The sequence below is a fragment of the Pseudopodoces humilis genome, chromosome 20, assembly GCF_049639895.1.
Source record: "Pseudopodoces humilis isolate 2021_Gansu_Grassland_sample_001 chromosome 20, ASM4963989v1, whole genome shotgun sequence".
Taxonomy (NCBI): Eukaryota; Metazoa; Chordata; class Aves; order Passeriformes; family Paridae; genus Pseudopodoces; species Pseudopodoces humilis.
The window spans coordinates 4,667,927-4,694,624 of NC_142219.1; the positions used below are offsets into that span (position 1 = coordinate 4,667,927).

The 26,698-nt window shown below is 55.5% G+C and overlaps 3 protein-coding genes across 11 annotated transcripts; 1 reads left to right on the forward strand and 2 right to left on the reverse strand.

The window, feature by feature from the left end:
- Nucleotides 1–10: 10 nt before the first annotated feature.
- On the forward strand, nucleotides 11–1,848 carry SRRD (SRR1 domain containing). The gene is made up of 7 exons (XM_088064961.1): nucleotides 11–174; nucleotides 255–295; nucleotides 376–512; nucleotides 589–687; nucleotides 777–931; nucleotides 1,143–1,188; nucleotides 1,465–1,848. The coding sequence occupies exons 1-7, from the start codon at nucleotides 11–13 to the stop codon at nucleotides 1,669–1,671; spliced, it is 849 nt and encodes a 282-aa protein (XP_087921087.1). The 3' UTR covers nucleotides 1,672–1,848.
- A 142-nt stretch (nucleotides 1,849–1,990) lies between these two features.
- TFIP11 (tuftelin interacting protein 11) lies at nucleotides 1,991–10,976 on the reverse strand. The gene is made up of 12 exons (XM_005524332.3): nucleotides 10,660–10,976; nucleotides 10,157–10,310; nucleotides 9,324–9,480; nucleotides 8,692–8,819; nucleotides 8,075–8,227; nucleotides 6,865–7,374; nucleotides 5,973–6,079; nucleotides 5,571–5,739; nucleotides 5,135–5,378; nucleotides 4,408–4,550; nucleotides 3,769–3,934; nucleotides 1,991–3,167 (listed from the first exon to the last, which is right to left on the reverse strand). The coding sequence occupies exons 1-12, from the start codon at nucleotides 10,854–10,856 to the stop codon at nucleotides 2,812–2,814; spliced, it is 2,484 nt and encodes an 827-aa protein (XP_005524389.1). The 5' UTR covers nucleotides 10,857–10,976; the 3' UTR covers nucleotides 1,991–2,811.
- Nucleotides 10,977–11,124: 148 nt separating this feature from the next.
- TPST2 (tyrosylprotein sulfotransferase 2) lies at nucleotides 11,125–26,317 on the reverse strand. 9 transcript variants are annotated; one of them, XM_088065159.1, is made up of 9 exons: nucleotides 24,803–24,886; nucleotides 22,712–22,788; nucleotides 21,163–21,218; nucleotides 18,884–18,949; nucleotides 15,023–15,925; nucleotides 13,376–13,574; nucleotides 12,607–12,657; nucleotides 12,444–12,492; nucleotides 11,125–11,672 (listed from the first exon to the last, which is right to left on the reverse strand). In XM_088065159.1, exons 5-8 carry the CDS (start codon nucleotides 15,856–15,858, stop codon nucleotides 12,463–12,465), a joined length of 1,116 nt encoding a protein of 371 aa, XP_087921285.1. In that variant the 5' UTR covers nucleotides 15,859–15,925; nucleotides 18,884–18,949; nucleotides 21,163–21,218; nucleotides 22,712–22,788; nucleotides 24,803–24,886; the 3' UTR covers nucleotides 11,125–11,672; nucleotides 12,444–12,462. The 9 variants fall into 9 exon arrangements, with proteins under 9 accessions (XP_087921285.1, XP_087921282.1, XP_014109482.1 ...); XM_088065156.1 differs by lacking the exons at nucleotides 21,163–21,218; nucleotides 24,803–24,886 and adding an exon at nucleotides 26,252–26,317; XM_014254007.2 differs by lacking the exon at nucleotides 21,163–21,218.
- Nucleotides 26,318–26,698: the final 381 nt, after the last annotated feature.

Genomic DNA, 26,698 nt, shown 5'->3' on the forward strand with positions numbered 1-26,698 from the left:
GACCGCGCGCATGGCGGCGGCGGCGGGCGGGTGGCGAGCGGGGCGCGCGCGGCGGCGGCGGCGGCGGCGGGGCCGGGGCGAGGAGGAGGAGGAGGAGGAGGAGGAGGATGGGGGTGAAGAAGGGGAAAGCGGCCCCGGAACCGAAGCGGTGCTGCGGCGGCTGCGAGAGGCGCGGTGAGTGCCCGGCCCCGGCCCGCGTGTCCGCTCCCCGCCGGGCACTGTCTGGCCCCGCTAACGCCGCGCTCTCCCCGCAGGGACGATCTGCTGAGCTCCGGCTTCTGGGCGGCGAGCTCCGGTGAGTGCGGGCAGCGGGGACAGCGGGGACAGCGGGGACATCCATCCCCGGCACCGCCGCGCTGACCCCGCCGCCCGCAGGAGCCGTGCGGGCCCCGCTGAGCGGCCCCGCGGAGCCGCCCGCCCGCTGCGTGTGCTACGGGCTGGGCCGCTTCGGGCGCTGCCCCGCCGCTCGCTACCAGCTCGCCTTCCTGCTGCTGCTGCTGGAGGAGCTGCGGGTGAGCACCGGCACCGGGGGGGAGCAGCGGGGGCAGCGCCGGGCCGCTCCCCGCTCACCCCGCACCGTCCCCGTAGGTGCCGCCCGCCCGCTGCGCCCTGTTCGACCCGGCCTTCTCGGCGCGGGAGGCGGCGGCGCTGCGGGCGCCGGGGCTGCGCCTGCTGCCGGAGAATGAGGTGAGGAGACCCCCGGGGCAGAGCGGCCGGGAGCCGCGGGGGCCCGCGGACGGGGCCCGGCCGTGACGGGCGCGGCGGGTCCCGGGCAGGAGGGGAAGCACGGTGTCCAGGGCGCGGCCACGCTGTTTTACATGGTGCACTGCGGGAAGGCCCTGTACAACAACCTGCTGTGGAGCAACTGGAGCCCCGCGGCGCTCTCCAAGCTGGTCATCATCGGGAACAGCTTCCGAGGAATCGAGGAGAGGTCTGGGCACACCCTGGACAGGCTCTAGTGCCTCCCACCCTGCTTTCCTCTTCTCTGTCCCACTGCTTTATTGTTTCCGACAGGAACTTCCCTGTTTAGCACATTTTTGTTGCCATGAAGTTTTCAGTCGTGTGCCCTCTCCCCCCTTCTCTGTCCCACCCCCATGCAGAAAACCTGTCCAAATCCACAGGAACATCTTCTCTTATTGCAGATTGCTGTCCAGAATCTTGGAGAGAGATTATTCTTACATAGCAAAGGTATGAGGCAGTTTAACACTATCGTTTCATGTTGACAACACATCTTTTAATGAGAAAGGAACTGAAGTGCCACTGAAAAGAAGAAGGGGGGTATTTTTAAAACCTTTTTCCTAGGCACTATAATATAAAAGCTAATCACTTTAGGATTGTTGAACATCTGCAGAACATCCTGCACACAGGGGCTGAGGGTAATGTAACACCATTCTGATCCTCACTGGCTCAGCTTTGCAGGAGGGGGCTTCTGCATTGTAAATTTTTCCCCAAATGATCTTTTAGGTCTTGAAAGGAGTGGAGGAAGTGGCACTCCCCAGTCACCCCCGCTACCTGGACACTTTCAATGACACCTCCGTGCACTGGTTTCCCCTGGATAAACTGCAGGAGCTCTCCTCTGAGGTCTGGGATTTCGTGGAGGAGCCGATGTACCAAGATTGTGAGGACCTGGAGATCATCAGGAAGGGGGAGGGAGCTACTGCCAAGTCCTGACCATCCCTGTGGTGGCAGGGCTGGGATCCACAACTCTTCCCATGGAAGCTTCTGGGCAGCTGAGATGGAGCTCAAGTAGCATCAGGCTCTGTCAAAAGTGGCAGCACCTGAATGCTGAGGTGATGGGACATTTTTGTATGTTATTTAACAAAAAGTAAAGCTGAGCTTTGACTTACACTTGCTGAACTACAGCAAACTAATTCCACCAAAACCTGCCTTGAGAACCATTAGCACTGCAGTGACTGCTCTTTGATTCCCTCCACTTCCACAACAATTCAAGGCCTTTGCATGTCCTACACACATTTCAAAGCATCAGGAAGGGGAAATTATCTGAGCGGTTTGTAGTGGGAGGTGTTGGGATCTGGTTCCCAGTGCAGGCTTGGAAAAAGCTCCCAGCTCTGATTGCTGCTGAAATCAGCTCTTGATCAGTCCCGAGAACCACCAGGTCAGCTCCCTCCAGGAAAAAAAGCGCTAGGATTCCTTCCCTCACCTCTGTGCTCTTAACCACTGCAGTCCCACAGCAGAGAGAGTTGGGACAGGTCCTGGCTGTGTGCAGCAAAGAGGAGCCCACTGTGTGAGGGATGTTGTGGGGACAGTAACTCACTGCCAGCACAGCACACAGCACAAGCTGTGACATCTGTCACTAGAGACTCACAGGACTCAGCTAGGCCAGCCCTCACTCGGCTCTTGGAGCAGAGAATGTGATCTCTCCTAACCTGCTGGTAAACCTCTGTCCCAGGTGGCAATTACAGTGTCAGCACTGCTTGTTCTCCCTTAGCCTGGGTTCCCAGGTCGGGAAAGTCTGGCCCTCCATCCTCTTGCCACTGCCTGAACAATTTTTCCAATAAAAACCATCCTGGCATCCAGCTCCTGTCACTATTTACAAACCTGGAACTTATTTATGGTGGCAACAGAGTCCCCAGCGGGGCCTCACTTGGCCATGTCAGTGAGGCTCTGCAGTGAGGTGGGCACCCAGGTGGTCTCCCCTGGCACAGAGACCTCACTTGGCCATGTCAATGAGGCTCTGCAGTGAGGTGGGCACCCAGGTGGTCTCCCCTGGCACAGAGACCTCACTTGGCCATGTCAATGAGGCTCTGCAGTGAGGTGGGCACCCAGGTGGTCTCCCCTGGCACAGAGACCTCACTTGGCCATGTCAATGAGGCTCTGCAGCGAGGTGGGCACCCAGGTCTTCTCCCCTTGCACGAACACCACGCCCCTGTCGATGTAGATGACGATCCTGCCGAAGGTGTAGAGCTGCTTGCCCTCGTGCCGCTTCCCGATGACGGGCATGAAGACGATGTTGTGCTCCTCGGCCTTGGTCTGGATGAGGTCCTTGAAGTTCATGGGCACGGAGCCGGCGGCGGCGCCGATGCCGCGCTGGGCCATGTTCTCGGCCTCGCGCCGCTCCTGCATGGCCTCGTACTGGAAGTCCTTGCGGCGCTCCGTGTGCGTCAGGTACGCGATGTTCTCCCGGGCGCCCGGCTGCATGTACCCACCTGGGGGAGAGAATGGGGAGAACATGGTCCTCAGATGTTCCCAGAGGGAAGCAGCTCCATCTGGGAAGTCAAACAAGACATTAGGAGTGTGGTGTTCAAGTTTGGGCCCAGAAGGGGAGTTCTCAGTTTTGGAAAGAGGGCAAATTTCAGGTGCTACTGGCTTCTCTTTTATACAATGTAACTCACAGTGAATTCCCAACAATCACTTTTAGGTCTTAGGGAGAGTCATGTGGAAGGGAAGGGAACTGCTGTAAAGATAAGAACCTGTATCTATCTCACCATAAAGAAAAAAATACCCAATAATGACAGCTTTAGAAGTCAAGCCCTAAAGGATGATGTCTGACTGACAGGGTAAGGCTGGAAGAGGATGGCCCAGCAAGCCAGCAAAAATCTGTTTCTGCTTCAGTGCAGTCCAGAACTACTGAGCAGCACCTCAGAGGTGTTCTTTCAAGACACAGCAAGGCAGAGCCCACTGAGTTTCACTGCTCATGGGAGCTGCTGCTGTGCTGCCAGCAGGGCCATGCTCCAGTCAGCCCCCCAGGACCAACACTGACTGTGCTGGCAGCCCAGAGCAGCACAGCCACCCCCATGAGCCACCTACCCACGCTGGAAGACACAGCCCGGTTCATGATGTCAAGGGCTTCATTGAACTTGTCTTTGATGGAGGGATGTGCCAACACCTGGTCTGAGAACATGGACTTCCAGCCCAGGTACCACTTGGTGATCTCTTCGTAGTTGGGGCTGTTGCTGAGCCAAGAGCAGAGCACCTGCAGAGGAAGGGACGGGTCAAAGGCAGCACAGGGATGTTTGTGCAGGAGAGGCCTCTCTGCCACAGAATCCCAGAGTCATTTAACATGGAAAAGACTCCAAGAGTATCGAGTCCAATGTGTGGCCAATCAGCCCCTTATCAACCAGCCCAGAGCACTGAGTGCCACAGCCAGGCCTTCCTTGGACACCTCCAATGACGGGGACTCCATCACCTCCCTGGGCAGCCCCTTCCAGTGCCTGACCACCCTTTCCATGAGGAAATTCCTCCTGATGTCCTACCTGAATCTCTCCTGGCATAACTTACCACTTGGTTTATTACCGAGTGTCAGTGAAAGGAGGAACTATTCCAAAGACTACTGAGCTGTGAGTGGAAACCAGCCCAGTTCAGCACCAGCACTGCAATTCCTGGGCAGGAATCACTAAAACACTTCCCAGTTAATTAAACCTCCTTCCTCAGCCCTCAGTGTCTCACCTGCAGCCACTTTGGGAAGAAGTGTTTCTCCAGCAGCCCAACGAGGCTGGAGACAGAAATCATCCCCTCCCAGTCGATCACCCAGTAAAAGGCATCCATGTGCTGCTGGTGAGGGTTGATGATGAGCTCATTCAGACACATTCCTGGGAAAGGAGAGGACAGTTAGAAAAGAGCCTCACTCAGTGCCCTGACCTCTTTCACTACCAATACAAGAACTTGAGCACCACCTTTTTGTTATCCTAAGGGACAGCAAGGATCTTTGGCTGATCCTGCCATAAAATGGTGCATTTCCGCTTCCAGTGATTACAAATTGCTGCCAGACCTGACAAACTAAAAACACTTGACTATTTTTTAACCTTTGAGCCAGTCTGCATTACAAAACTCAAGGTGAAACATTAGAACAGACCAATTCAGGAGTAACAGAGAGACACCTCACAGCTTGGTCCTATCTGACACCTCTCATATTCCTACCAGCTGGAGATGGATGATGTATAAAAAATAAGACAGAAAATCTAGAGAATAACCAGAGTAATTCCTCATATTTCTCTAATCTTTCTGCCTCTGCACAGGACTGGTAGCAGAAAATCAAAGGCAAGCTTGGTCTAACCTCACTAACAACAATCTCTGATGTAACACTGGCACCCACATTAGCAAGGATCTTTCCTTGGTGTCAGGGGGAAGGTGCCACCAGCAGATTCCCAAAATCCAGCACTGTCTATTGTCTCACCGAGTTTAGGCACGATGTTCTTGACCATGAAAGCCTCCCAGGAGCCGGGAGTGAACACATCCTTCCAGGGCTGAAGGATGAGCTTGGCAGAGGAGTCACTGGGGTGCCACTTCTGCAGGGCATTGGCCAGCTTGTTGCGGATGGGCGAGTACAGCGGCTCCAGCCGCGCCTGCATCAGCGGCAGCCAGGGGTGGATCCACGAGTGGATCGGCACCGTGTCCGTCAGCGGATTCCAGCTCTCCACCTTGGGGCACGACAGGAAAGATTAACTGAGTCCAGCCACCAGTAGCAAGTTTTCTTTTTAAGCACAAAGAGCTGTGATGCAAGCCCCGACGCCTCAATCCATCGGCAGAGGCTGCACACTGGTGTTTGGGAGTTCCAGTTGGAATTCAAACACTGCTTCAGAGCTTTGCTCTCCCCAGCCCTCTCCTCTCACCTCCTTCTGCAGCTTGGGGAAGATGAGCTGATCCAGAATGTTATCCAGTATCCACACAGGAACAACATTCACCCAGCTATCCAAGAAATCCACCATGGATCCACAGTTCCTCGGCTGCCACCGTGCCACGATGTTTCTGACATAGGGCATCCAGATCTCCCACATCAGTCTGGGAAGAAACTCCAAACAAATCAAAGTGAAGCTCAAAGCTACAACCTGGGCCTAAACAAACCAAATGGAAGCTGTTAGTTAAAGCTGCTTCCTTTCTGTAGCTGCAAACTGATTTTAACAGGCCCAGCAAGGGAATCCTTGGGAAAAGCTCCCTTGTGTCTCCCTCTTTTCCATACCTAAGGAAGCAGCACAGGAAGATGCTGCACAAAGTAAAAATAATTTGTTCTTTACCTGTGAAAAGCATCTGTTGACAGGTCCTGCCCACTGTGGGATAACAGCTGATCGTTTTCCAGAAGGCTCTTCCACTTGGCTATGATCTCTGTGCCATATGTACAGTCCTGGGAATGATAAAGCACAAATGGTCTGTATGCTTCTCCATTAATTCCAGCTGGGATCTGCACAGAGCAGACTGATGGTGTGCTGAGCACAGCCAGCCTTCTCAACTCCTCTTAGGGCAAGCCAGGAGCTTGCAGGCTTAATTCCAGAATCCCACAATTATTGAAGGTGGAAAGAAACTCCCAGACCATTGAGCCCAACCTGTGACCTCTCCCCACCTTGTCACCAGCCCAGAGCCCCAAGTGCCACATCTGTTATTTCTTAAATGACTTTTAGTAAAGTCCTGCCAGAGAAAAATCCCACCCTACAGTATTAATACACCTCCAGGGAGAGAACAGTCTGAACTTTTCCAGGTGTACAGAGATCCAGACTCAATCCCAGCCTAAATGGCACTGAGAACAGACTGTGCATCTCTGATACCTGACAGAAAAATCTCTCCTGCTTTTGCTAAAAAACAACAGCTAGAGATTTGTTTTTCACCAAATTTTTCATCTCAACACTCATAAAAGGGATTGGTTTTAACCTTACAAACTCCTAAATTTTCACCCAGCAAATGTCTGAGAATGGGGACAGTAAAGGATTTCACTTGGTCTATTTTTCTCCCGACTGATCAGGAATTTAGAATCCCAGAACGCCAGACTGGTTTGGATTTGAAGGGACCTTAAAGCTCATCTCATTCCACCATGGGCAGGGACACCTCCCACTAGACCAGGACACTTGAGACAAGGTAACAAAGATTACTGGAGCCATCAAGTGAGGACTGCAGGTAACTCAAACCAACACACACCTTGAGGGGATCCCAATTCTTGAAGTATTCCTTCATGAGAGGATAAACTATGGCCACTGCCAGGTCCACCCTGTCCGACATCCTGTACTCCTCGTAGTACTTGTCCTGCAGGGTCTCAAAGATCTTTGCACACTCATCCAGGGTCAGAGGGTTCTCACAGCCCGGCTGCATCCGCCTCTCACACTCCTCCACCATGTCCAGCACCTTGCTGAGGTTGCTGATGGCCTTCTCCTCGTGAGACAGCACCTCAGCCATCTTCTGGATCTCGTGGCTCAGGTTGACCACCATGTCCCTCTCGTACTGCAGCTGCCGGTCGCTCTGGATGATCTCCTGCTCCGTGATGTCGATGAGCAGCTGCAGGTTGTGCTCCAGCTCGGGCAGGGCAAAGCCCTGGGGCTTGGAGTCCTTGCCCAGGGGCTGCTGGGGGCTGTCATCTGGGATGTTGTGCTTGTGGCTGATCTGGCTGTAGCTGTAATAAACCTTCTGCTCCCGGCCCGTCATGTCAATCACCTGCCAGCACACAGAACAAATTCTCTTGCAAAAAAACCCCTCATTCTCAAAAAAGGAGAAAATCCCTGACTTCAAACTGAAATCTGGAGATTTCCGAGGGCCTTAATTACTCCAGGAGGCTGCTAATGTACACTGTGTTTGAATGAGGGGATTGCCTCCACAATGGCCTTCTCCAGACACAAGGAGTTAGAACGAGTAAGACAATCTGGAAACAGAGAGAAATCTCCCCATCTCATCCCAGTTTCACTGAATGATTCTACAAGCAGTGATCTTGCCATTACTTACACTATGAGTTATTGCACTTAGAACTTCTATTAATTTTACAGAGACACTTTAATTTCAGATTCATAATTTGAGTGCACACCAGACAAATCCCTTACCGTCCCTTTGAGGTAGCAGATGGTTCAAACAATCCCAAAAAGGACAACTGTCCTTTCAGAAGTAAACGAGTGTTAATTATGACAAACGTGAAACAATTAAACTTAAATTACAATTAACCCCCTACACACACTCACATTTAATCTGTCACCACATCCAGGTGACACAGAGCTATTACATGGCTCAGGGATGAGTTCCATGAGGCTGCACAGGCAGTTCCTAGGACTGGCTATACTGAGGTTACTGGTGGCTGAAATGTGCTGGTGACACCAAAAAGCCCAAACTGTTCCTCAGGGGTCACCTCTTGGCTTATCAACCTCACCTTGACCTGGGACAGCTCCTTCTGAGGGGCTGCAAGCTGCTTGCTGATCCTGCCCTTGGCTTTCAGCTCTTCCACTGTCTTGTAGCTGTACTTGGGCTTTTTCTTGCCTCCGTTCGGGTCCTTCCGCCACTGGCTGAGCTCCTTCTGAAATTCCTGGAGAAAAACAGCAGAGTTGTGGTGGCTGCTCTTTGTCACTCCCAAATCTGCCCCTTTCTACATGAAAATAACCACCAAATCAATGAGGAATTTGTACAGGAAATAACTGGCAAGTGAAAAAGATGATGCCAAACCAGCTCAGATGCTGTGGGCCAGTCACCCACCCTATGGATTAATGAACAGGATGTTCCTGGTCTTTTTTTTTATTTAAACAAAAGACAAAGACTATTTATGTGGGGGACTCTTCAAAGGAGGGATTCTAGCAAAGCTAGTGAAATAAGAGTGAGCCAGAAAAGAACATTACAGTCACAAGAAAGATGTGACTAAATGAAATCTTATGTGCTCTGTGTTTGGCTTCTTTTCTAAAATGAGTCCAAACAGTTTTCTCTGACACAGAAATTAAGAAAACTGAATTTTGTACACACAGCACAGCAGGGAAACAGCAAGAACTCCAGAAATACCTCCTCAGTTTCCTCTTCTGAGTCCACCACAGGGAAGTCCTGCAAGGACTGCGGGGTCCTCTCAGAGCCGTAAGCGCCCACAGCACCTTTGCCTTTCCTCTGCTTGGCCTCGATGGGATTGATGATTCCTGGCAGGATGGGAATGGGGTCAGGAGGAGCAGTTTGTGCACTGGGAGAGAGCAGAACAGCCAGGCTTTCCCTGCAAGTTACCAGATCAGCACCAACACCCTCCCTGGCACTGCCTCCAGCACCGTGGTACTTCCAGCATCACCAATTCCCTATAAAATCACTTAATCCCAGCACACAGCAAACTGCCAAAGCACAGCCTTATTCCCAACCACGTTTCACTGCCTTTTTATTCTGCCACATAAAACAGCATCTCCTTTTCCGTGAGATGACTGCCTTTGGAATTTACTGCCTTTTTTCTTGCTATTTTTCTCTTGTAAAATACCCAGGGGAGAAAATGACCACAGGTCAGTTTGAACACCCCTGGCTCTCACCACAGGGCCCAGATCACTGGCAGGAAAACAAGAAAGAAGTTGAAGCCACCTGGGACTGGCAGTTCTTTAAGGAATCCAACCTCTCCTCCAAATCCCCAGTTAATAATAAACCACCAAACACACTGACAGTACCTTGAGCATTCTTCCCCAGACCCCTTCCAGGGACATATCCCATCTTCTGGAGAAGCTTCTGTCCAATTCCTTTAGTGTGTCTCTCCCAGCTGCCAAAATCCACAAAGGACTTGGAGCCCCCTACGAAGCCTTTCTGGCTGGGCTTGAAATTTCCACCCTGTCAAAAACAAACACACAAAAACCTGCAGCCCTGAGGCTTCAAATAACCAATAATCCCTCAGAAGGTTCTTCCCAGAAGAAATTCTGCTGTCCCCACACTGCCCAGCTCACTGGAACCTCGTCTGTGCATCCATGAAGCACCTATGGAGATTCCTGAAATTCCTCAAATGGGAAAGGAAAATCCTGAAAAACTCTGGCTGACAACCTGACAGTTCTCAGGTTCCACAACCAGATTTAGCTGAAGCTGAATCTTTCTGGTTTTAACTGAAAACAAAGATTTGAGTTTTAATCTATAACATGCCTGGATTTGTCCACTCTGTGAAAGTAGAAAACTGAAGTCTCTGAAAGGCAGCAAATCACGGGAATTCTCTTCTTTAAACCTCCACTGACCAAAATTGGTCATAATTGGAATATTGAGAAAAACCAAAGGACTGATGCCCAAAGACACACAACCTTTATATCAATGTACAGTTGTACCAATGATTTACTATTCTGATTTTTGTCTCATTAATGTATTTTTATCAAAGCAAACACTTCCCTTAATGACACGTTTGTGTCTCTAGTTTAATTATTTCTCCCTTTTTTAGAGCTCTATTACAATTTTGCTGCCCTCAACCACAGCCTGAGTTTCATAAATGTAAAACAGAGAACAGTAAATTTCCTGGAGAACTCACTGTTTTTAACTTCTTGGGCACAAACTCCTTGGGAATCTCCTCCTGCTTCACAGGCTTCTCATCATCATCCGAGTCCTCATCCGAGAGCTCCTCAGCCGCCGCCTTCCTCAGCCCAGCACTGACAAAGCTCACGGGGGCAGAGTAATCCCTGGAGCTGCAAAACGAGAGGGAATTCTGCTCCAGGACACATTTCTACAGGAGCATGGCAGCTGCTGTGCCTTCCACCCCCCAAAAATGGGATATCAAAGGAGCTGTTTAACCCTGCTTTTGCCAGGCAATTTCCATCCTCCCCCCGCGCTGCAGGGAGCGAGCACAGCCAAAATCTCTACAGCTGAGGGGGTCCCGAGGGCAGCCCCGGCGCGGGATGGGCTGCTTGGGTGGGTGTTCACAGCCGGGAAAGGCCCAGGGAACGGGGGGAAGCTGCAGGGAACGGGGGGAAGCTGCAGGGAACGGGGGGAAGCTCCGAGGCCGCGGCAGCTCCTGGGGTCCCAGCCCGACCCTACCGCTTCCCGCCGAAGCTGGGCCGCTCCTCGTCCGAGTCGCGCTCGGCCCACACGCCGTAGGTCGCCTCCTCCTTGGTCTGGCGGTGCCGCTGCCGGTGCGGGTTGAATTCGTTCTGCAGGTCCCAGTCCGACACCTCGAAGCTCTCCATCTCCACGCCATCGTCTCCGTCCGTGCCGTACAGGTGCGACATCGACATCGTGGCAACACCGGGATTCCCCGGCCCGCTCAGGGGCCCCCGGCCCGCTCACGAACTCCCGACCCGGGACCGCCCGCTCGCTCAGGGATGCCGGGACCGGCCCCGGCCGCGCCGCCAAACCGGAAGCGCCCCATTCACTTCCGGTCCGCTCCCATGGCGCGCAAGCCCCGCCCCCAAACCATAGAGTCGCCAGGCCGGCAGCGCCGCCCTGTGGCCCGGCGGTGTAAAGGGGCGGAGCCCGCGCCATTAATAATTAAAATATTAAATATCAAATCAACACTTTAATGGTGTCCGACACCAGGAGTGGAGGGGGGGAGGGGCCATATATTAACTCTGCAATAGCCTCTGCAGGGTCGGGGAGGAGGTCGGGGGGAGGGCACACGCACCACAAAGGCTCTTCGGGGCCAGGGGGCTGTTCCTGACCCTGGGATTCGGGAACAGCAGGACCAGGGTGGCTCTTCCCGCTCCCAGGAATACGGAACAGCAGGGATGGGAGGGCTGTTCCCCACACCGGGAACGGGGAACAGATCACGAGACACAAACGCGATGTACGGAGTCCTCCAGCCACGGCACAGGGACTCTCCTCCCGCCCCCCGAGTCCGGATTTCCACAGCTGCATTCCCCACGGAGCGCTGGGAGAGGCCGGCGACGTTCCCGCCGCGGAGCACGTTTGGCCTTTGCAAATAAATGCAAATACATTCCTGGAGCGCAGTCATTTGGCAACAGTAGGAGCAAGCAATATGCTTGGAAAACTGATTTCCACGGGCCCACTGCACACTCTTCCTTCTCGGGCAACAACAGGCCATTGGCAGCGTTCTGGAAGAGACAAAACACAGAACCTCAGGGGCAGGGTCCCCTCAGGGGCAGGGTCCCCCCAGGGGCAGGGTCCCCTCAGGGGCAGGGTCCCCTCAGGAACAGGATCCCCTCAGATTAGCACAGCAATGCCCAACTGAAGGTTTAAAGCCCCTGTGACACAAAAAATGGCCAGAAAGGAACCAATTCTCAGCCCAGGACAGGGGACAAACAATTCCTGATCTTCCCTCAGTGCCTCTGATCTTTTTCTAGCCCAGCCATCTGCTTGTACACAGAAACTTGCTCTTAAAGGATCAGTTTTAGTACCAAGAATATTTTATGCTTTAGCAGGGAGGAAGAATATCCAACACATCAACAGTTGTCTCTGGAGCAGAAGCCCAAGGCAGCAGCTTTGTTTTCCATCATGTTTTCCTTTGTTTTCTATCCCTTTCCTCAGGTCCATGGCACGTCTTTGGAGGCAGCTGGGGAGCAGCTCAGCTCATCCACACATTCCATGTGTCCCTGCTGCCCGCGGGGACAGGCTGCAATAACCCTCCCAAGCGGCTGAGTTTCATTTTGCAGCTTTAATCCTGTTCCCAGAGCTCAGGAAAAGAATTCCTTACAAATGGTCCCACACAGAAGCATTGTGTGGGAAGATCTGAGGCGACTGTGAAGGATCTCTGGCACCAGGAATGGGCCTGGAACCCCAGCTGATCCACAGAAATCACACAAACCAAGTCCTGGGGCAACCCATGCGGATTTGCCCAAATCCCAAAATGAAGTAAAGAGTCTTACCTGGAAATCATTAATTTTTTTAGTGAGGAGATGATGTGTTCTGAGTCACCTGGAAGAGCCCCAAAAGAGAAGGGTCATCTCTGAGCCAGCATTCTTCAGGGAAGGGAGCAAGCACCAAGCACCCTGGTGTGTCCCAAACCCTCAGGGTATGCCCAGCTCTTACCTGCAGGTGACCTTTGAGATTGGCCGGTGTTTTATAATCCCCCTTTAAAACCTGTGGGAAAGAGAAGCTGGAGTGACCCTCTGGGGCAGTGGAAACACCTCTGGGTTTCTGCTGCCAGCCATTCCCAGCCTTCCCAGGGAAACAGCTGCACCTTGAGCGCACTGTCCTGCTCTGGGTCCCTCTCTCCAGGATCGAGATTGAGGGACTGGAGTGTGTCCAGGGAAGGGAGCAGAGCTGGGGAAGGGGCTGGAGCACCAGGAGCAGCTGAGGGAGCTGGAAAGGGGCTCAGCCTGGAGAAAAGGAGGCTCAGGGGGGACCTTCTGGCTCTGCACAGCCCCCTGACAGCAGGGGACAGCTGGGGGGGTCGGGCTCTGCTCCCAGGGAACGGGGACAGGAGGAGAGGGAACAGCATCAAACTGTGCCAGGGGAGGGTCAGGTTGGACATCAGGAGGAATTTCCTCATGGAAAGGGAGATCAGGGCTTGGAACTGCCCAGGGAGGTTTGGAGTCTCCCTGGAGGTGTCCAAGGAATGTGTTCCATGTGGCACTCAGTGCTCTGGGCTGGTGACAAGGTGAGGATCAGGTATCAGTTGGACTCGATGGTTCTGGGAGGCCTTTTCCAACCTGAATGATCCTGGAATTCCGTGATTCTGATTTTCCTGTGTGAGTCTGTTTCCCCCCTGCTCTTTCCTGATCCGGTCCAGGAGCTTCCCTGGCTCCAGAGGGCTCTGTGAGCCCCTGGCCCGTCCCCCTGTGGCAGTGCCACTCACTCTGTGCGTGTTGTTGACAACCAGGGGGTCGGGGTGGCCGTAGTTGGGGGGGTTGGCGTAGGGGTCGTAGCCGAGCCTGGCGAGCATGGGGGCGATGTGGGCCATGTCCTGCAGCACATCCCCCGGGATGTGCCCGATCCATTTGGATAACGCCTCCATGTTCACCGGCTTGATCACCTGGTCTGTTGACCTTTCTATCCTGGGGAAAATAAAGGAAAAAAACAACCAAAAGACACAGTGGTTGGATTTCACACATGTGCTGGGCTCACACACAGCTCACTGCCTCCTCCACAGAGAACCACAGGATGGGACCTTACATCCCATCCCACTGCCTGCCATGGGCAGGGACACCTTCCACTATCCCAGGTTGCTCCAAGTCCTGTCCCACCTGGCCTTGGGCACTTCCTTGGAAGGGGTAGCCACAGCTTCTGTCCCTCACAGCCCTGGGGAAGCAGACTCTGGCAGGGGGTTCCACAGCCCCAGAGGCTGGGTCCTCCTGCTTAGAATCATGGAATCAATAAGGCTGGAAAAACCCTCTAAGACCAGTGAGACCAACCATTCCCCCAGCACTGCTAAGGCCACCACTGACCCATGTCCCCAGCTGCCACATCCACACAGCTTTTAAATTCCTTCCAATGATGGTGACTCTACCACTGCTCCGTTAACTACCTTAACTACACCTTAACTACCCTTTCAGGAAAGGCATTTTCCTTTTTGCCCAACCTAAACCTCCTCTGGCACAACTCGAGGCTGCTTCCTCTTTTCCTACAGGAGGGATCTATCCTGCACTGGGACAGGGGTTTTCACCAGGACATCTCTGCTTATCAGAGGAAAACGATGTAAGATGTGTGGGCTGTAGCACAGATACACCCGGTGACCCCTATGAATATTCAAAACCTGATCTGAGCAGCCTGGACCAATTCACTCTGAGCAAACAGGGAAGCAGAGCTGGCTGCATTCCCAGGGCATCCCAGAAAACCGGAGCAGCTGCACATGCCCCGTGGCTCCTGTGCCCTCACCACCGGGGCACCAGCAACTGATATGGAGACTTGGATAATTCCCTTACACGGCTGATTAAATTTTGCTAAGCCTGACTTAAGCTTTCACTTAGAAAAGAAACAGCACTAAAAGAGGAAAAGAAAGTGGGAGAAGGTAAACGCCCCCCCCTGAACACGGAGAGGCCAGGAGGGAGTGCTGGGTGTGCCTCCACTGAGCAGGTATTGCTTTTATTCTGCAATACCAGCCCCAGACCTGGCAAGAACTGCAGCTCATCATCATTAGCAACACAACTAATCACACCAAGGAGGCATCTGAGGACGGGTGGAGAAAGAGGCATTAAAGAGCTCACGTTTCAGAGCAAGCAGCTCCTTGCAAATTAGAGACTGAAATAATTTCTGCACTGTCAAGAGAGATTAAACAGTCACCTGCTCCTGAAATCCTTGCTTGGCAAGCTGTTCTGTGGAGTACAACATATTGGGAGCATTAAAGCCATTTCTTACTCAGGAACACAAACCCCACTGCAGTACACTGTGCTGTCCTTCCTCCCCCAAAATCAAACACAAACCCCAGCAACTCTGTTCCCAGTTTTAGCCTGCTTAGTGTAATGAAAATACCCCTTGAACAGCTGAGGAAGGAGCCGAGACTCACTTGGAAAGGGACACCCCACCGGGCTTCCCGATGAGCTCCTCGTGGTGCAGCACCGTGTCGCTCCAGGAGATGTCCAGGAACCTCATGATGTTGTGCATGGACTGCTCGGGGTGCAGCACCAGCTGCTCGTAGTAGACGGGCAGGCAGCGGGCGCGGCCGATCTCCAGGCACTGGGAATACATCACCTCGATGGCCTTGTTCCACTTGGTCAGGCAGTCCCGGTAGCTGTTCAGGTCAAAGCCGGCGATCGTCACCTTGCGCGTGATCATGGAGTGCACCGAGGCGCGCCCGTCCCGCACCATCAGCAGGAACTTGGAGTTGGGGAACAGCCGGGACAGGTACACGGAGGACTTGAGCGTGAAGGGGTCCTTGTTGCACAGGTACCTGGCGGGCTCGCCGTGCTTGGCGATCACTTCCAGGATGAAGGCCTGCATGGCCGCGTCCAGCACCTGGTCCGTCACCCCCGCCTCGTCCAGGCGCATCTTCTCGCGGCCGGACTTGGACCAGGCCTGGCGCATGGCCAGCACGCGGGGGATGATGCGGGTCTCCTCCCCGCAGCGCACCTCGGGGTGGGCGTCCAGCATGGCCCTCATCAGCGTGGTGCCGCTGCGGGGGACGCCGCCGATGAAGATCAGGGGCATGTCCTTGCTGTACCGGTACTCCACGTGGTTGGCGTCCACCATCACCAGCTCCTCGTTCTCGGGCCTCATCAGCCTGTGCCGCCTCTCGCTCAGGACCTGCTGGCACTCCAGGACCTGCTGCCCCAGGTGCAGGGTCACCATCAGGGCCACCACCGAGCCCACCAGCAGCAGCACCCTGCGCGTGGTGACCCGCATCCTGCTCTCCTGGGCACAGGCTGGGGGCTTCAGCTCTCCGCTAGCGAGTGTCCAACCCCACGGGCATCTGCAAGAGAACAGCACTGTCAGAGCAGCGGGGCCAGCCCTGCTCCCATGGGATGCTGACACCATCCCAGGATTTCATCACCTCCTTCGCTTATCAGCACCTCCTAGGCTTGGTGCCTTACACCCAGCAGGTAATTAAAGTCTGCCTCAGTGCACACCCAAAGAGAGAATTTCTGTGCAGAAACAACAGGTTTACAGCTGGAGCAAAGTTCCAGGAACATCTTGGAGAGGAGGGGCCCTGTATACTCAGGGACTCCTTAAAGCAAAATCTTTAGAGAGAGCCTGTTCCGTCTCAGATGAAGCCCAGAGCCTCGGTGAGGTTACTCCTCCCAAACCCAAGTCAGCGCTCCAGCACTGTTCACCTCTCAGCCACCTGCATCCTCCCTACATTTTGTTTAGTTTAACCCTGCTGTCACAGGGGAGGGGGGAAGCTGAAATGAGAGAAAAACAAAAGCCTCTCATGCCAGCTTTATGGGTCTAAGTCAGGAGAAACCGTTAGAATGAAGCAATGAGAAATTCAGCCATCTGAGAGTGAACAGCCACACGCAGCGTTCACCACCCTGCCCTGCCTCGCAAACTGACCTGACAGACAAATCCGTGAAACTTCATCTGGCACCGAGACTCCTTGGGGTTTTCCACGGCTGGGAAGGACATCCAGCAGGAAGGCTGCAGCCTCTGTGAGTGCCCAGCTCCGCTGCGTGCCCAGAGGGACTCCCGGGAATGCTGGCACCGCTTCCCACCCCCTCCCCCCGTCCGCCCCAGTTGCGAGTCCAGGTTTTGCAATCCTCCCCTGGGCTCACCCCGGGATTTCCAGTTCTTTGTGATTGTGAGGCTGGGGCAGGAGCTGAATGGAGTGGAAGGAACGGGCCGTCCATGGATTCTGTTTTGCTGACAGGCCAAAGAGCTGCTCCAGAAAAGCATTTTCTCCCCTCCACGAAGAAACACATTGTGCAGCAGCCCATGCGGAGCAGGGAGCAGGCAGGAGAGAGCCTGGAGCTGGACAGCTTCCCTGCTCCTGCCCCCTCTGCCAGGCACTCAGAGACTCACTCTGCTCCCCACTTCCAGCCCCTGACATCCCAGTCCACCCTCCCAGACTGCCCCATTCACCCTCCGGCTTTTATCCAGTTCTGCCCAGGCAGTGCCTCTCTGCCAGCCCAGGGATGCCCTTCCCCAACCCAGCAACACAGCAACATCACCACCAAAAGTATTTTTGTGGCTTTTTACTCCTTGGTCCACCCCAACCAGCTGCTGGGTAACATACCAAAGCTAAACAGCCTCAACTGCATCCCCAGGTATGAGATAAAGTGGGTGGATTTGTTGGGATGTAGATCAGAGGGACACCCAACTGCTCTGGCATTTTTGCAGCACCAAGCAGAGTCAGAGCCATTAACAAGACAAGTGCTGCTCCTTCCTGCTCTCTTCATCTGTTTCAGTCATGTAAATATATTCAAATGTTCACCCCAAAATAATTGCAAATGCCACAAGACCCATTTCAATGGATGGCAGAGGAGCAGGCAGGATTGAGGGCCAACTGGAATAATTAGGGCGATGCAGACCAAGACAGGCTAATTAGCAGCAAAGGCTGCATCATGAAAGAAAGCTGGAGCACAGAAGTGCTCTGTTCTCCAGGAGAAGCAGCTGACAAGGAGCAGTTCCCACCGAGATGCTCCAGCAGCTCTGGCCAAGCTGCGGAGGGAACAAAGGGACTCTCATATTGTGTGCGATGGGAGGGCGGCTGGGGCTGCCAGCTGTGCCAGGGGAGGCTCAGGTCAGACATCAGGAGGATTCCTCATGGAAAGAGTGGTCAGGCCTTGGAAGGAGCTGCCCAGAGAGGTGGTGGAGTCCCCATCCCTGGAGGTGTCCAAGGAGTTCCTGGACATGGAACTCAGTGCTCTGGGCTGGGGACAAGGTGGGGTCTGGGCACAGCTTGGACTTGATGATCTTGGAGGGCTTTCCCAACCTGAATGATCCTGGGATTCTGTGAGCCCCTGGGTACCACCCTGCCTATCCAGCAGGCAGGGACACAGCCCCCACTGCTCCCACCCAACACCACCAGTGTGGGGAAGCTCCCACTCCATGTGGGGGGTGGAAAAAGCAGCTGCCCAGAGGAGCATGGCTTCTCCCCACTGCTGAGCTCTGGACTCTGGCTCTGCCCCTGCACGGCAGCCCCTGGCCCTGGAAAGGCTGGAATGGGACAAACCTCTCCATTGGGATCACCCCAATGTGCTGGGAGGGCTGAACAACATCCAGAGCGTGTCTGGCCACGGGCCAGGGGCAACCACAAACGGCCCAGCTGGTTCTCAGCTCCTTTGTGCAATTCTCCACTGAGAATTTCCTAAAATTTATGTGCCTCATTAGTCTGTGAGGGAATATGGATGGGTCATTTCCTCCCCAGCAGACACTGTGCTGGAATCACAGTGTAATTAGGTGCAGGGCTGTCTGAGCAGAGACAGCCCTTCCACAGACAACACCCTTTCAGATGCCCAAGCTGGCTCTAAGAGCTTCCCACTCCAGCAGGAATTAGGGAGCTCTCAGAGGCTACTTTGGCACAAGGTGTTAGGGAATGGTGACATGGGAGCAGAAATCAAAGTGCCAACAGCAATCCAGGGCTGAAGCCCCAGAGTGCAGCTTGGACACAGCAGGACAGGGGTGTGACCCAGGGCCAGGGGCTGTGTCCCTGGCCAGTATCAGAGCAAGGCTGGCACCCAGAGCGTGGGGGAGGATGGGAACCAGTGGGAAAGAGACAGCAGAGTGACAAGAGGTCCTACAGGCAGCAAGTCTTCCCTATTCCCATGCTGAAGGGACTTGAGCATGAACAAGACTGACATTGTGTGCTGCCAGCTTGTGAAAGCAACACAGGATCAATGGGGCACCAGTGGTGGTATGGACAGATGTGCAACATCATCAGACAGATGTGCAGCATCCCAGGGGAAGCACACATCCAGCTGCTCACTCTTACCTTTCCCCTGTAAGGTCATTGTGCTGCTAGTTGAGCTTCATGCTGAACCTGTGGCCACCAGAACACCTGGTGAGGAAGAGAAGGCACAGTGTTGATTTGTTTATTTAGCACACGCATCTGCTCTCCTCCTCAGCACCTTCCCTTCCCGCCCACAGCCTCCTCTGAGCCCCAGGGAAGGCATTCCTGGCAGAGCTGGTGGTCCCAGGTCATGGTCAGTGCTGGCAGCTGGACTTGGCACACCTGCCCTGAGACACCAGCACTGCTCACACAGCACAGCCAAGCCAGGACACACAGAGAGAGAAGCAGCAGGGCAGCTGCTCTTTTAGGAAACGCAGCCTCCTGGAAGGGAGAGGCCTCAGGGGGAGCCGAGCAGCCGGGATGTCTAAAGCCCAGGGGATGACAATCCAGCTGGGCACAATTCCAGCACACACCGACTCACACAACAGCCGTGACCAGAGGAAGCAGCTCCACACTCGCCTGCTGCAAATGCTGAAATCAGGCACAAGTCAGACAACGACCAGAGCCCCCAAATCAGTGACAGTGAAAGGAGATAGAGCCCAGAGGACCTGCAGACCTGGCAGTGCCTCCCAGATCCAGCCCAAGGAACAAAGCTCTCTCCAGCCTCACCACAGCACCAGGCAGCAGCACCAGCCCCTCACAGCAGGCAAATCCCTCCAGGCTGGGAACCAAACCCCTGGACACCGGGGTTCCCACAAGGACACAGCACCTGCACCCACAAGGACTGCTCCATGCCAGGGAGCCCAGCAGCCTTGGCTGAAGCCATCCTGCAAGCACAGAGCATCCTGGGGACAGTCCAGGACACGGAGCTGCAGCAGAGCACACCGAAGGGCCAGGACCTGGTGGATCACTGGATGTCACTCTGCTCCCAGGATCACAGCACGGACGTGGGACCATCATGGGGTCACTGCTGCTGGGACATTCCCAGTCAGCTCCCCGTGGCTGCACAGCAGGTCCTGGCCTCACAGGATGTTCCTGAGAATGTTTCCAGCAGTAACACTAATGGCTATTCCAGCCACCCGAGTCTCCTCTCCTGCCCTCGAGTGTCACCGGCCCCTGCGCCTAAGGAGAAACCAGAGGGAAACTCCACCCAGCATGAAGTCTGCAAGGGCTTATCCGCAGAGCAGGCGCTTCCCTGCGAGGCTTCCTGCTCAGCCTGGCCTCCATGGGCAGCAGGATTCCAGCTCCAGACCAGGCTGCAGCTCCACAGAGCAGCAGCTGCATCCCTGGATGTCCTTCTGCAGTGCCACGAGTGCTGAGGTGCAGGGCCAGGGGGGGTTTAACAGCCCACCCGACTCACCCCACTCCGGAAACAGCTCCAGCTCCTGCCCGTGCACAGACACACGGACACGCACTTGTTTGTCACTTCCTTCCTGATGCTGTGCGGGGCGTCACCACCAGCTGGGCTCCAACAACAGCTCTGACCGAAACCCCGGTCAGAACCCCTGAGTGAAACCCCTGACCTTGGCACCTGCACTGGGAACGGGTAAAAACCACCCCCGGAACAGCCCCTGGGCCAGCACAGCACCCTCAGCAGTGAGGAAACACCCTTTGTTAAAGTGTTACAAACAACTACAAAAACAGTTTCTAGGAGAAGCCCCATACAATCAAAAGCTGCATTTTCCTTTAAACCATTCCCAGAAATGATTGTCATTAAGTGTTGCCTCCCCAAAAGATGTAGGTGTGGCCTGGAAAATTTGAGCTCAATTTGTTGGTGCTTAATAAAAGGATGAGGATCTGCAGGCGCCCTTGTGGCGGAACAGCAGCAGAAACTGTGGTCAGCAAGAAATGTCCCAACATATCCAACTCACATCTTTACAAATCAGCAATATTTAATTACTGAATTGATAGCCTCCAGTTCATTTACAAAAATAAACACAGCTTGCCTGAGGGCCACTGCTTCATCCCAACCTGAGCTCAGTCCAACGCTGGCGCTGCTGTTGGCAGCTCTGCTCCTCCTGGATGTTCCTGCTGGCAACTTGTACTGCACATTTCCAGACATTTCCCAAGTATCTCTCTTAGCAGGACTGGAATGCAGCATGGAGCATGGGGCATGGAGTATGGGGCCAGCCCCAATCTCCACCAGGAGCACACAGAAGCACCACGGGAGTGGCTGTGGTCACCAAGTGCAGTGTCAGCCCTGTTGCACAACCCCCTCATGCTCCTCCACCCCAGCACAGACTGGGATCGATCCCACAGGACAGTGGGAACAGGGCCCAACCCCACCCACCCCAGTGGTGGGACAGGGGCTCTGCACCTACCTCTGCTGCAGGTGAGCCATGGCCCTGAGCCTCGGAGAGAAGATATGAAAATGAAGCTGCAGCACTCAAAAAAAAACCCACAACAAAAAAAGAAGAGCTGCTGTCAGCCACCACACAGCGAGAGCAGGACGGGTTTGGTGATTAAAACTGAAGCTGCACTGCAGGTCATGAACCCAGGGCATTCACTGGAACAGAGGCCAATTCCAGTGAAAACACAACCAATCCCAGCAAAAACACCTGGGTGTTTTTGGAAAATCCCCAAACAGCCCTGTGGTTTATACTAGTACTGCCACATCATCCCAGGGAAAACTAACAGTCAGAAGAGTTCAGGGGTGAGTGTTCAAGCAGCCACCTCAGCACCCAAACCACACAGAGGCTGCTCCAGGTGCATTTTAGCACCCAGCATGCTCAGGGTGTAAAGGGGAATTTATTCTCACTGCTGGGTATCTAGAAAAATAAACTAGCAGAACCTGAGGAATAAGACAGCCAGCTTCAAACACTTTCTGGCTCAGAAAAGCCTGCAAGGTGAGAGCCCTGAGCCACACTACCCATTCCAGCCGAGCATCCCTGCATCCCAGAGAAGAGCTAGGGATATTGGCCAGCTTCAACAGGCTCTAAGTCACATCAGTAGAGAATCCACAGACATTTCACAGCACAAACAGACTGTTGGTTTATTGCCTCAAAGCTGTTATGATTAGCAAAACATTTTATTATCCTGCTCAATGGTACAGTGTTCCTCAAATAATAAAAATCCCACCAATTTACAGTAAGTCCCCTCTGCCATCCCTCGTTCCAAGTATGGAGATGGCATTTTATCATCTGGAGATGGAAATCTCAGCATTCACCCTGCCACCCTCTCAGGGCCACGGCCCTCAGCTCAGAGTGGCAGATTAATTATGGAATGCCCAAGGGAAAGCTGCTGGCAGGACACAGGGATGGAGGCACCCAGCCACTCCCCAGCACCTGGCACCGTGTCCCCACACCGCAGCAAGGCTCCGGCACGTCAGACACACTTGTGCTGAAATGGGACACGAGCTCTGCACTTCAGAGGGAGCTCCTGGCTTTTAATTAACCCACAGAGCTTCCCCTTTCCTTAATTAATCTGCAGTTGCTGCCTCAGGGGGACAAAGGCAAAGCCAGCACAGGTGCCACTGATGGTGACACTCCCATGTTGGTTCCCCTTGTGCCTGACCACTGACTCCACTGTCCTGCTGGAGGATGGGGCTCTGAGAAAGCACCGAGCTCTCCCCCAGCTCCTCTCACACAGGGAAGCTGTGGCTGCCCCTGGATCCCTGGAAGTATCCAAGGCTAGGCTGGATGGAGCTCTGAGCAACCTGGTCCAGTGGAAGGTGTCCCTGCCCAGGGAAGGGGGGTGGAACTAGAAGACCTTTAAGATCCTTTCTAACCCAAACCACTCCATGATTCTCTGATGATTCTATGATCTCCATGCCCCTGACCAGGTCCCTCCAACTCCCACCCCTCATCCAGGGTATGTCCTGGGGATTCCCACAGGGGAAGGGTGAGGGTTGCAGCCCTCATGTTCACTCACCACGCTCAGATGCAAACACAGCTCTTCCCTCACAAAACTGCACAAACATTCCCTGCAGGAATGTGGGTGGTCAGAGCCTGCCATACAACAGGGAGAAAGAGAAGTCAGAGGAACTGCTAGAAAAAACACTGAGTATCTTCAAAAAATATTTTCCCAATCCACATGCCAAACCCTAAGTCTCAACAACCTCCATTCTTGCATGCACAAAGATCAGGATCTGCAAATAAAAAGTTGTTTCTGCAAGACAAACCCCAAAACCTCAAATTTGCTTAAGAAACAAAATCAAAGTGTTTTATTTCCCCATGCAGCAGCAGCAGCAGCCCTGGAGGCAGTGCCTGAGAGCAGGGCAGGGCAGCAAGGACGAAGGTGCTGCTGTTCGACCCACAGGCAGGGAGGGGAGAGGGGACACTGCTGTGCCTCACCTCCCCATCTTTCTCAGCTCCTCTGCTCGTTCTTGTCCTGTTTCCTGCAGCTCCCTCAGGAACACAGCCCTGAGCACAGACCAGTCCCAGGACCGCCAGCAATGCCCAGCCATGCTCGGCACAACAGATGCCATAACGGCAATCATTTGGCATCTCCACACCAGAAACTTTGGGAAGCACCGGCACCCACTCCAGCAATGTGTGAATTCGTGGCCTCCCACTCCCAGCCCCAGCAAGGACGGGCAATGACCACCCCCAAGCCCTGGCACAGGGGAAGCTCTTGTGAAACCACCTCTGGAAGAAACAGAACCAGGTCCTTCCGAGCCTGCGCCACTGCTGCCTCGGCAGCCAAACCACCCTGCGCGGCACATCCGAGCACCTTCCTGTCTGCACCAGCCCAGCTGGGAGCCCTCTCCTCCTCTGCTGCCACTTGCATCTGCAAAAGCTGGCCCACCAAGGCCTGTGCCCATGGCCTGAGTGCCAGCCGGTCACGCTGGCCTGCAGCCAGCTGTGCCACAGCTGCCCTGGGGGGTGGCTGCTTTCCCACCCTCCTTGCAGCTCAGCCAGTGGCAGCAACAGCCGCTCACAGCACAGGATCGCTCCCAGCACTGAGCAGGAACAGGAGCGCTGGAACAACTTCCCCTGCCCCAGCACAGCAGCCTGGGGCTCCAGAGCCAACGTGCCCGTGGCCATTCCTCCGTGGAGAAGCACCTGGATGCTTCAGCCCCTTCGGAGCTCAGTCTGGGGTCACTGCCTGGGAATGCGCGGTGGGAAGCAGCCGCTTGCTTCACTTCCGAGCGCTCTGCGTTGAGCAACCCCTGCTGCTGCTCCTGTTTGCTGTCCCTGGGAGGGGACAAGGAGCTCCTGTAACAGGGCACTAAAGGCTTGGGAAAGAGAGCGAACCAAAGCAGGCAGCCGACACCAGGGCAAGCTTCTCCCGCGTTCTGTGTGCCCGCTGCCCGTGCAATCTGGAGGGAAACGTGCTCAGCCAAGGCATGAGGCTGAGGTTCCTTAAGGCATCACAAATTCATCACAAGGCACATCTGTACGGTGCCAAATAAAACCACCTGCTGGGGGTTTGTTTTCTCTCTCCAAAAATCTTCTTGACAGTCCCTGTGTTTTAACAGCCCTCCTGCCATCCCACACATCCCCGAAGGCTCAGCGTACCCGTAATGCAAACTGCCTTTGGAAAAATCTCCTTAAAATAGCGACAGAAATTACTAATGCAGTTTGTAAAACCTACAGGCAGAGGATGGTGGTGGCACAAGCCTGCCCATGCTGGTGAGCCCACCAGTGTCCTGCAGAGACCCCAAGCCCTGCCACTTTCCCCCACAGCGAAGCCCCCAGTGCCAGCTGCCGTGGGCAATGCTGGGGAGGACCCACACAGTGCCCAGTTCAGCTGCTGTCCCCCAAATTCCGGGCTGCCTCTCTCACGTGACTCCGCACAGACCCTGAGCTCCCTTTGGGCTCTGCAGCACAGCTGCTCCTGTGGTGCCACATGCAGCAGCCTCGGGGCACCAGCTGCCACCGGCATGCGATGGCAAACCCCGCTTGCAGGCACCCGCGTTGGCTCTTGACAGCTCCCCACGAGCACCCTGCAGCATTCCCACAAAGCACACAGCAAACCTGGAAAGCCCTTAGCACCAATTACTCGGATCTCCCCACTCACCGTTGCTCGGTGCCTGAGCAGGAGGAACAGCACGGCTGCGCCAAGGGGGGACTCGCCTCCCAAAACCGAGTCCAGGCAGCTGGCGGGGCCTGGCAGAGGGAGGCGTCTGAAGGGGTTTCAAGCTGTGAGATGATTTTTGGACAGAGCCCGAGCATGCAAACAAACACAGCGAGGGACAGAGCAAAGGCCTCTGTGATGCAAACAATCCCCTGCCTGCAAAGGAGAGCAGCCCAGCTCTCACTGCCAGCCCCGGTGCCAGCAACTCCAGCCACGAGACCCAAGGAACATGAGCTGGACAAAGCACGGATGTCACATCTCTGCCATGCAGGCACAGCCGAGTAACAGGCACTGCCAGGAGAGTGCCAGTGCTCTGGGTGGGCTGCAAGGTGCCAACACAGCTGCTCAGGAGCCCGTCTGCACCCCCTGCCAAGGGACCCACATCTCACAGCCAGCTGACCTTGGTGCTGCCAACACCTCTCGAGCCTCAGCAGAGGCTGATGCTGCCCAAGACCCGCAGGTGCAGCCTCTCACTGGCCACCTGCCCAGGCCACCACGCTCATCCTGATATAGGAGGGCAGTCCCAACCCTGGCTGAGCTCCGGACACCTGGACAGAGGGACAGCCCCAGCCCATGGGTGTCTCTGTGTATGGCAGTGCTCAGGTTATGGAGGCACAGCTTGGTGCTGGGCTGTCAGAGGGATGCCATGGGAGCGGGGAGAAGGGACCGTGTGCCAAAGAGCAGAACGGGAGGACAAAGGTATGAGAAGCACCCCACGCTCAAGACCTTGTCCCACCTGCCGTGCATCCTGCACTGTGTTCTGTGCACTGTGGCCACCTCAGCACATCCTGCACTGCACCGAGCACCCTGCACCCAGCACCACTCATGACCCCAGCACTGAGCATCCTGCGCTGGGCACCCAGCACCGAGCATCCTGCGCTGGGCACCCAGCACCAAGCATCCTGCATTGGGCACCCTGCTCCAAGAATCCTGTGCTGGCCATCCAGCACCAGGCACCCAGCACTGAGCATCCTGCGCTGGGCACCCAGCACCACTCCGCGCATCCTGCACTGGGCACCCAGCACCAAGCATCCTGCATTGGGCACCCTGCTCCAAGCATCCTGCGCTGGGCACCCTGCTCCGAGAATCCTGTGCTGGCCACCCAGCACCAGGCACCCAGCACTGAGCATCCTGCGCTGGGCGCCCTGCTCCGAGCATCCTGCGCTGGGCACCCAGCACCGCTCCGCGCATCCTGCGCTGGGCACCCAGCACCGAGCATCCTGCGCTGGGCACCCAGCACCGCTCCGAGCGCTCCGCACCGAGCACCCAGCACCGAGGACCGCTCTGTGTCCCCAGCACCGTTCCGATCACGCATCACCGCCCGGCGCCCCCAGCACCGCGCACCCCCACGCACTGCGCACCGAGCATCCCCCGCCGCTCCGCGCCACCCACCGAGCCCCGAGCCGGTAGCAGGCAGCTCCCGCCGCGCAGCCCGGCCGCTGCCACCTGCCAGCCGGGGGGACAAACGGCGGGGGCACACGCGGTACCGGGCCGGGCCGGGCCGCGCCCCTCGGGGCCCCCCCCCCCCCCCGGGGCCGCCGCCCGCCGGGAGCGGCGCGAGACGCGGCGACGCCACGCGCCCGCGGGGCCGGGATCCCCGCCCGCCGCCCCGCGCCTGCGCCGCGCGCGCCGCGCACCGGGCGGCACCGGGGGACACCGGGCGGCACCGGGGGACACCGGGCGGCACCGGGGGACACCGGGCGGCACCGGGGGACACCGGGCGGCACCGGGGGACACCGGGGAACCGAGCCCGTGTCCCTGCCCCAGCCCGTGTCCGTGCCGGTACCGGCCGTGGCCGCGCAGCCGTCCCCAAGAGTTGCCAGGAGCGCTCCGCACCGC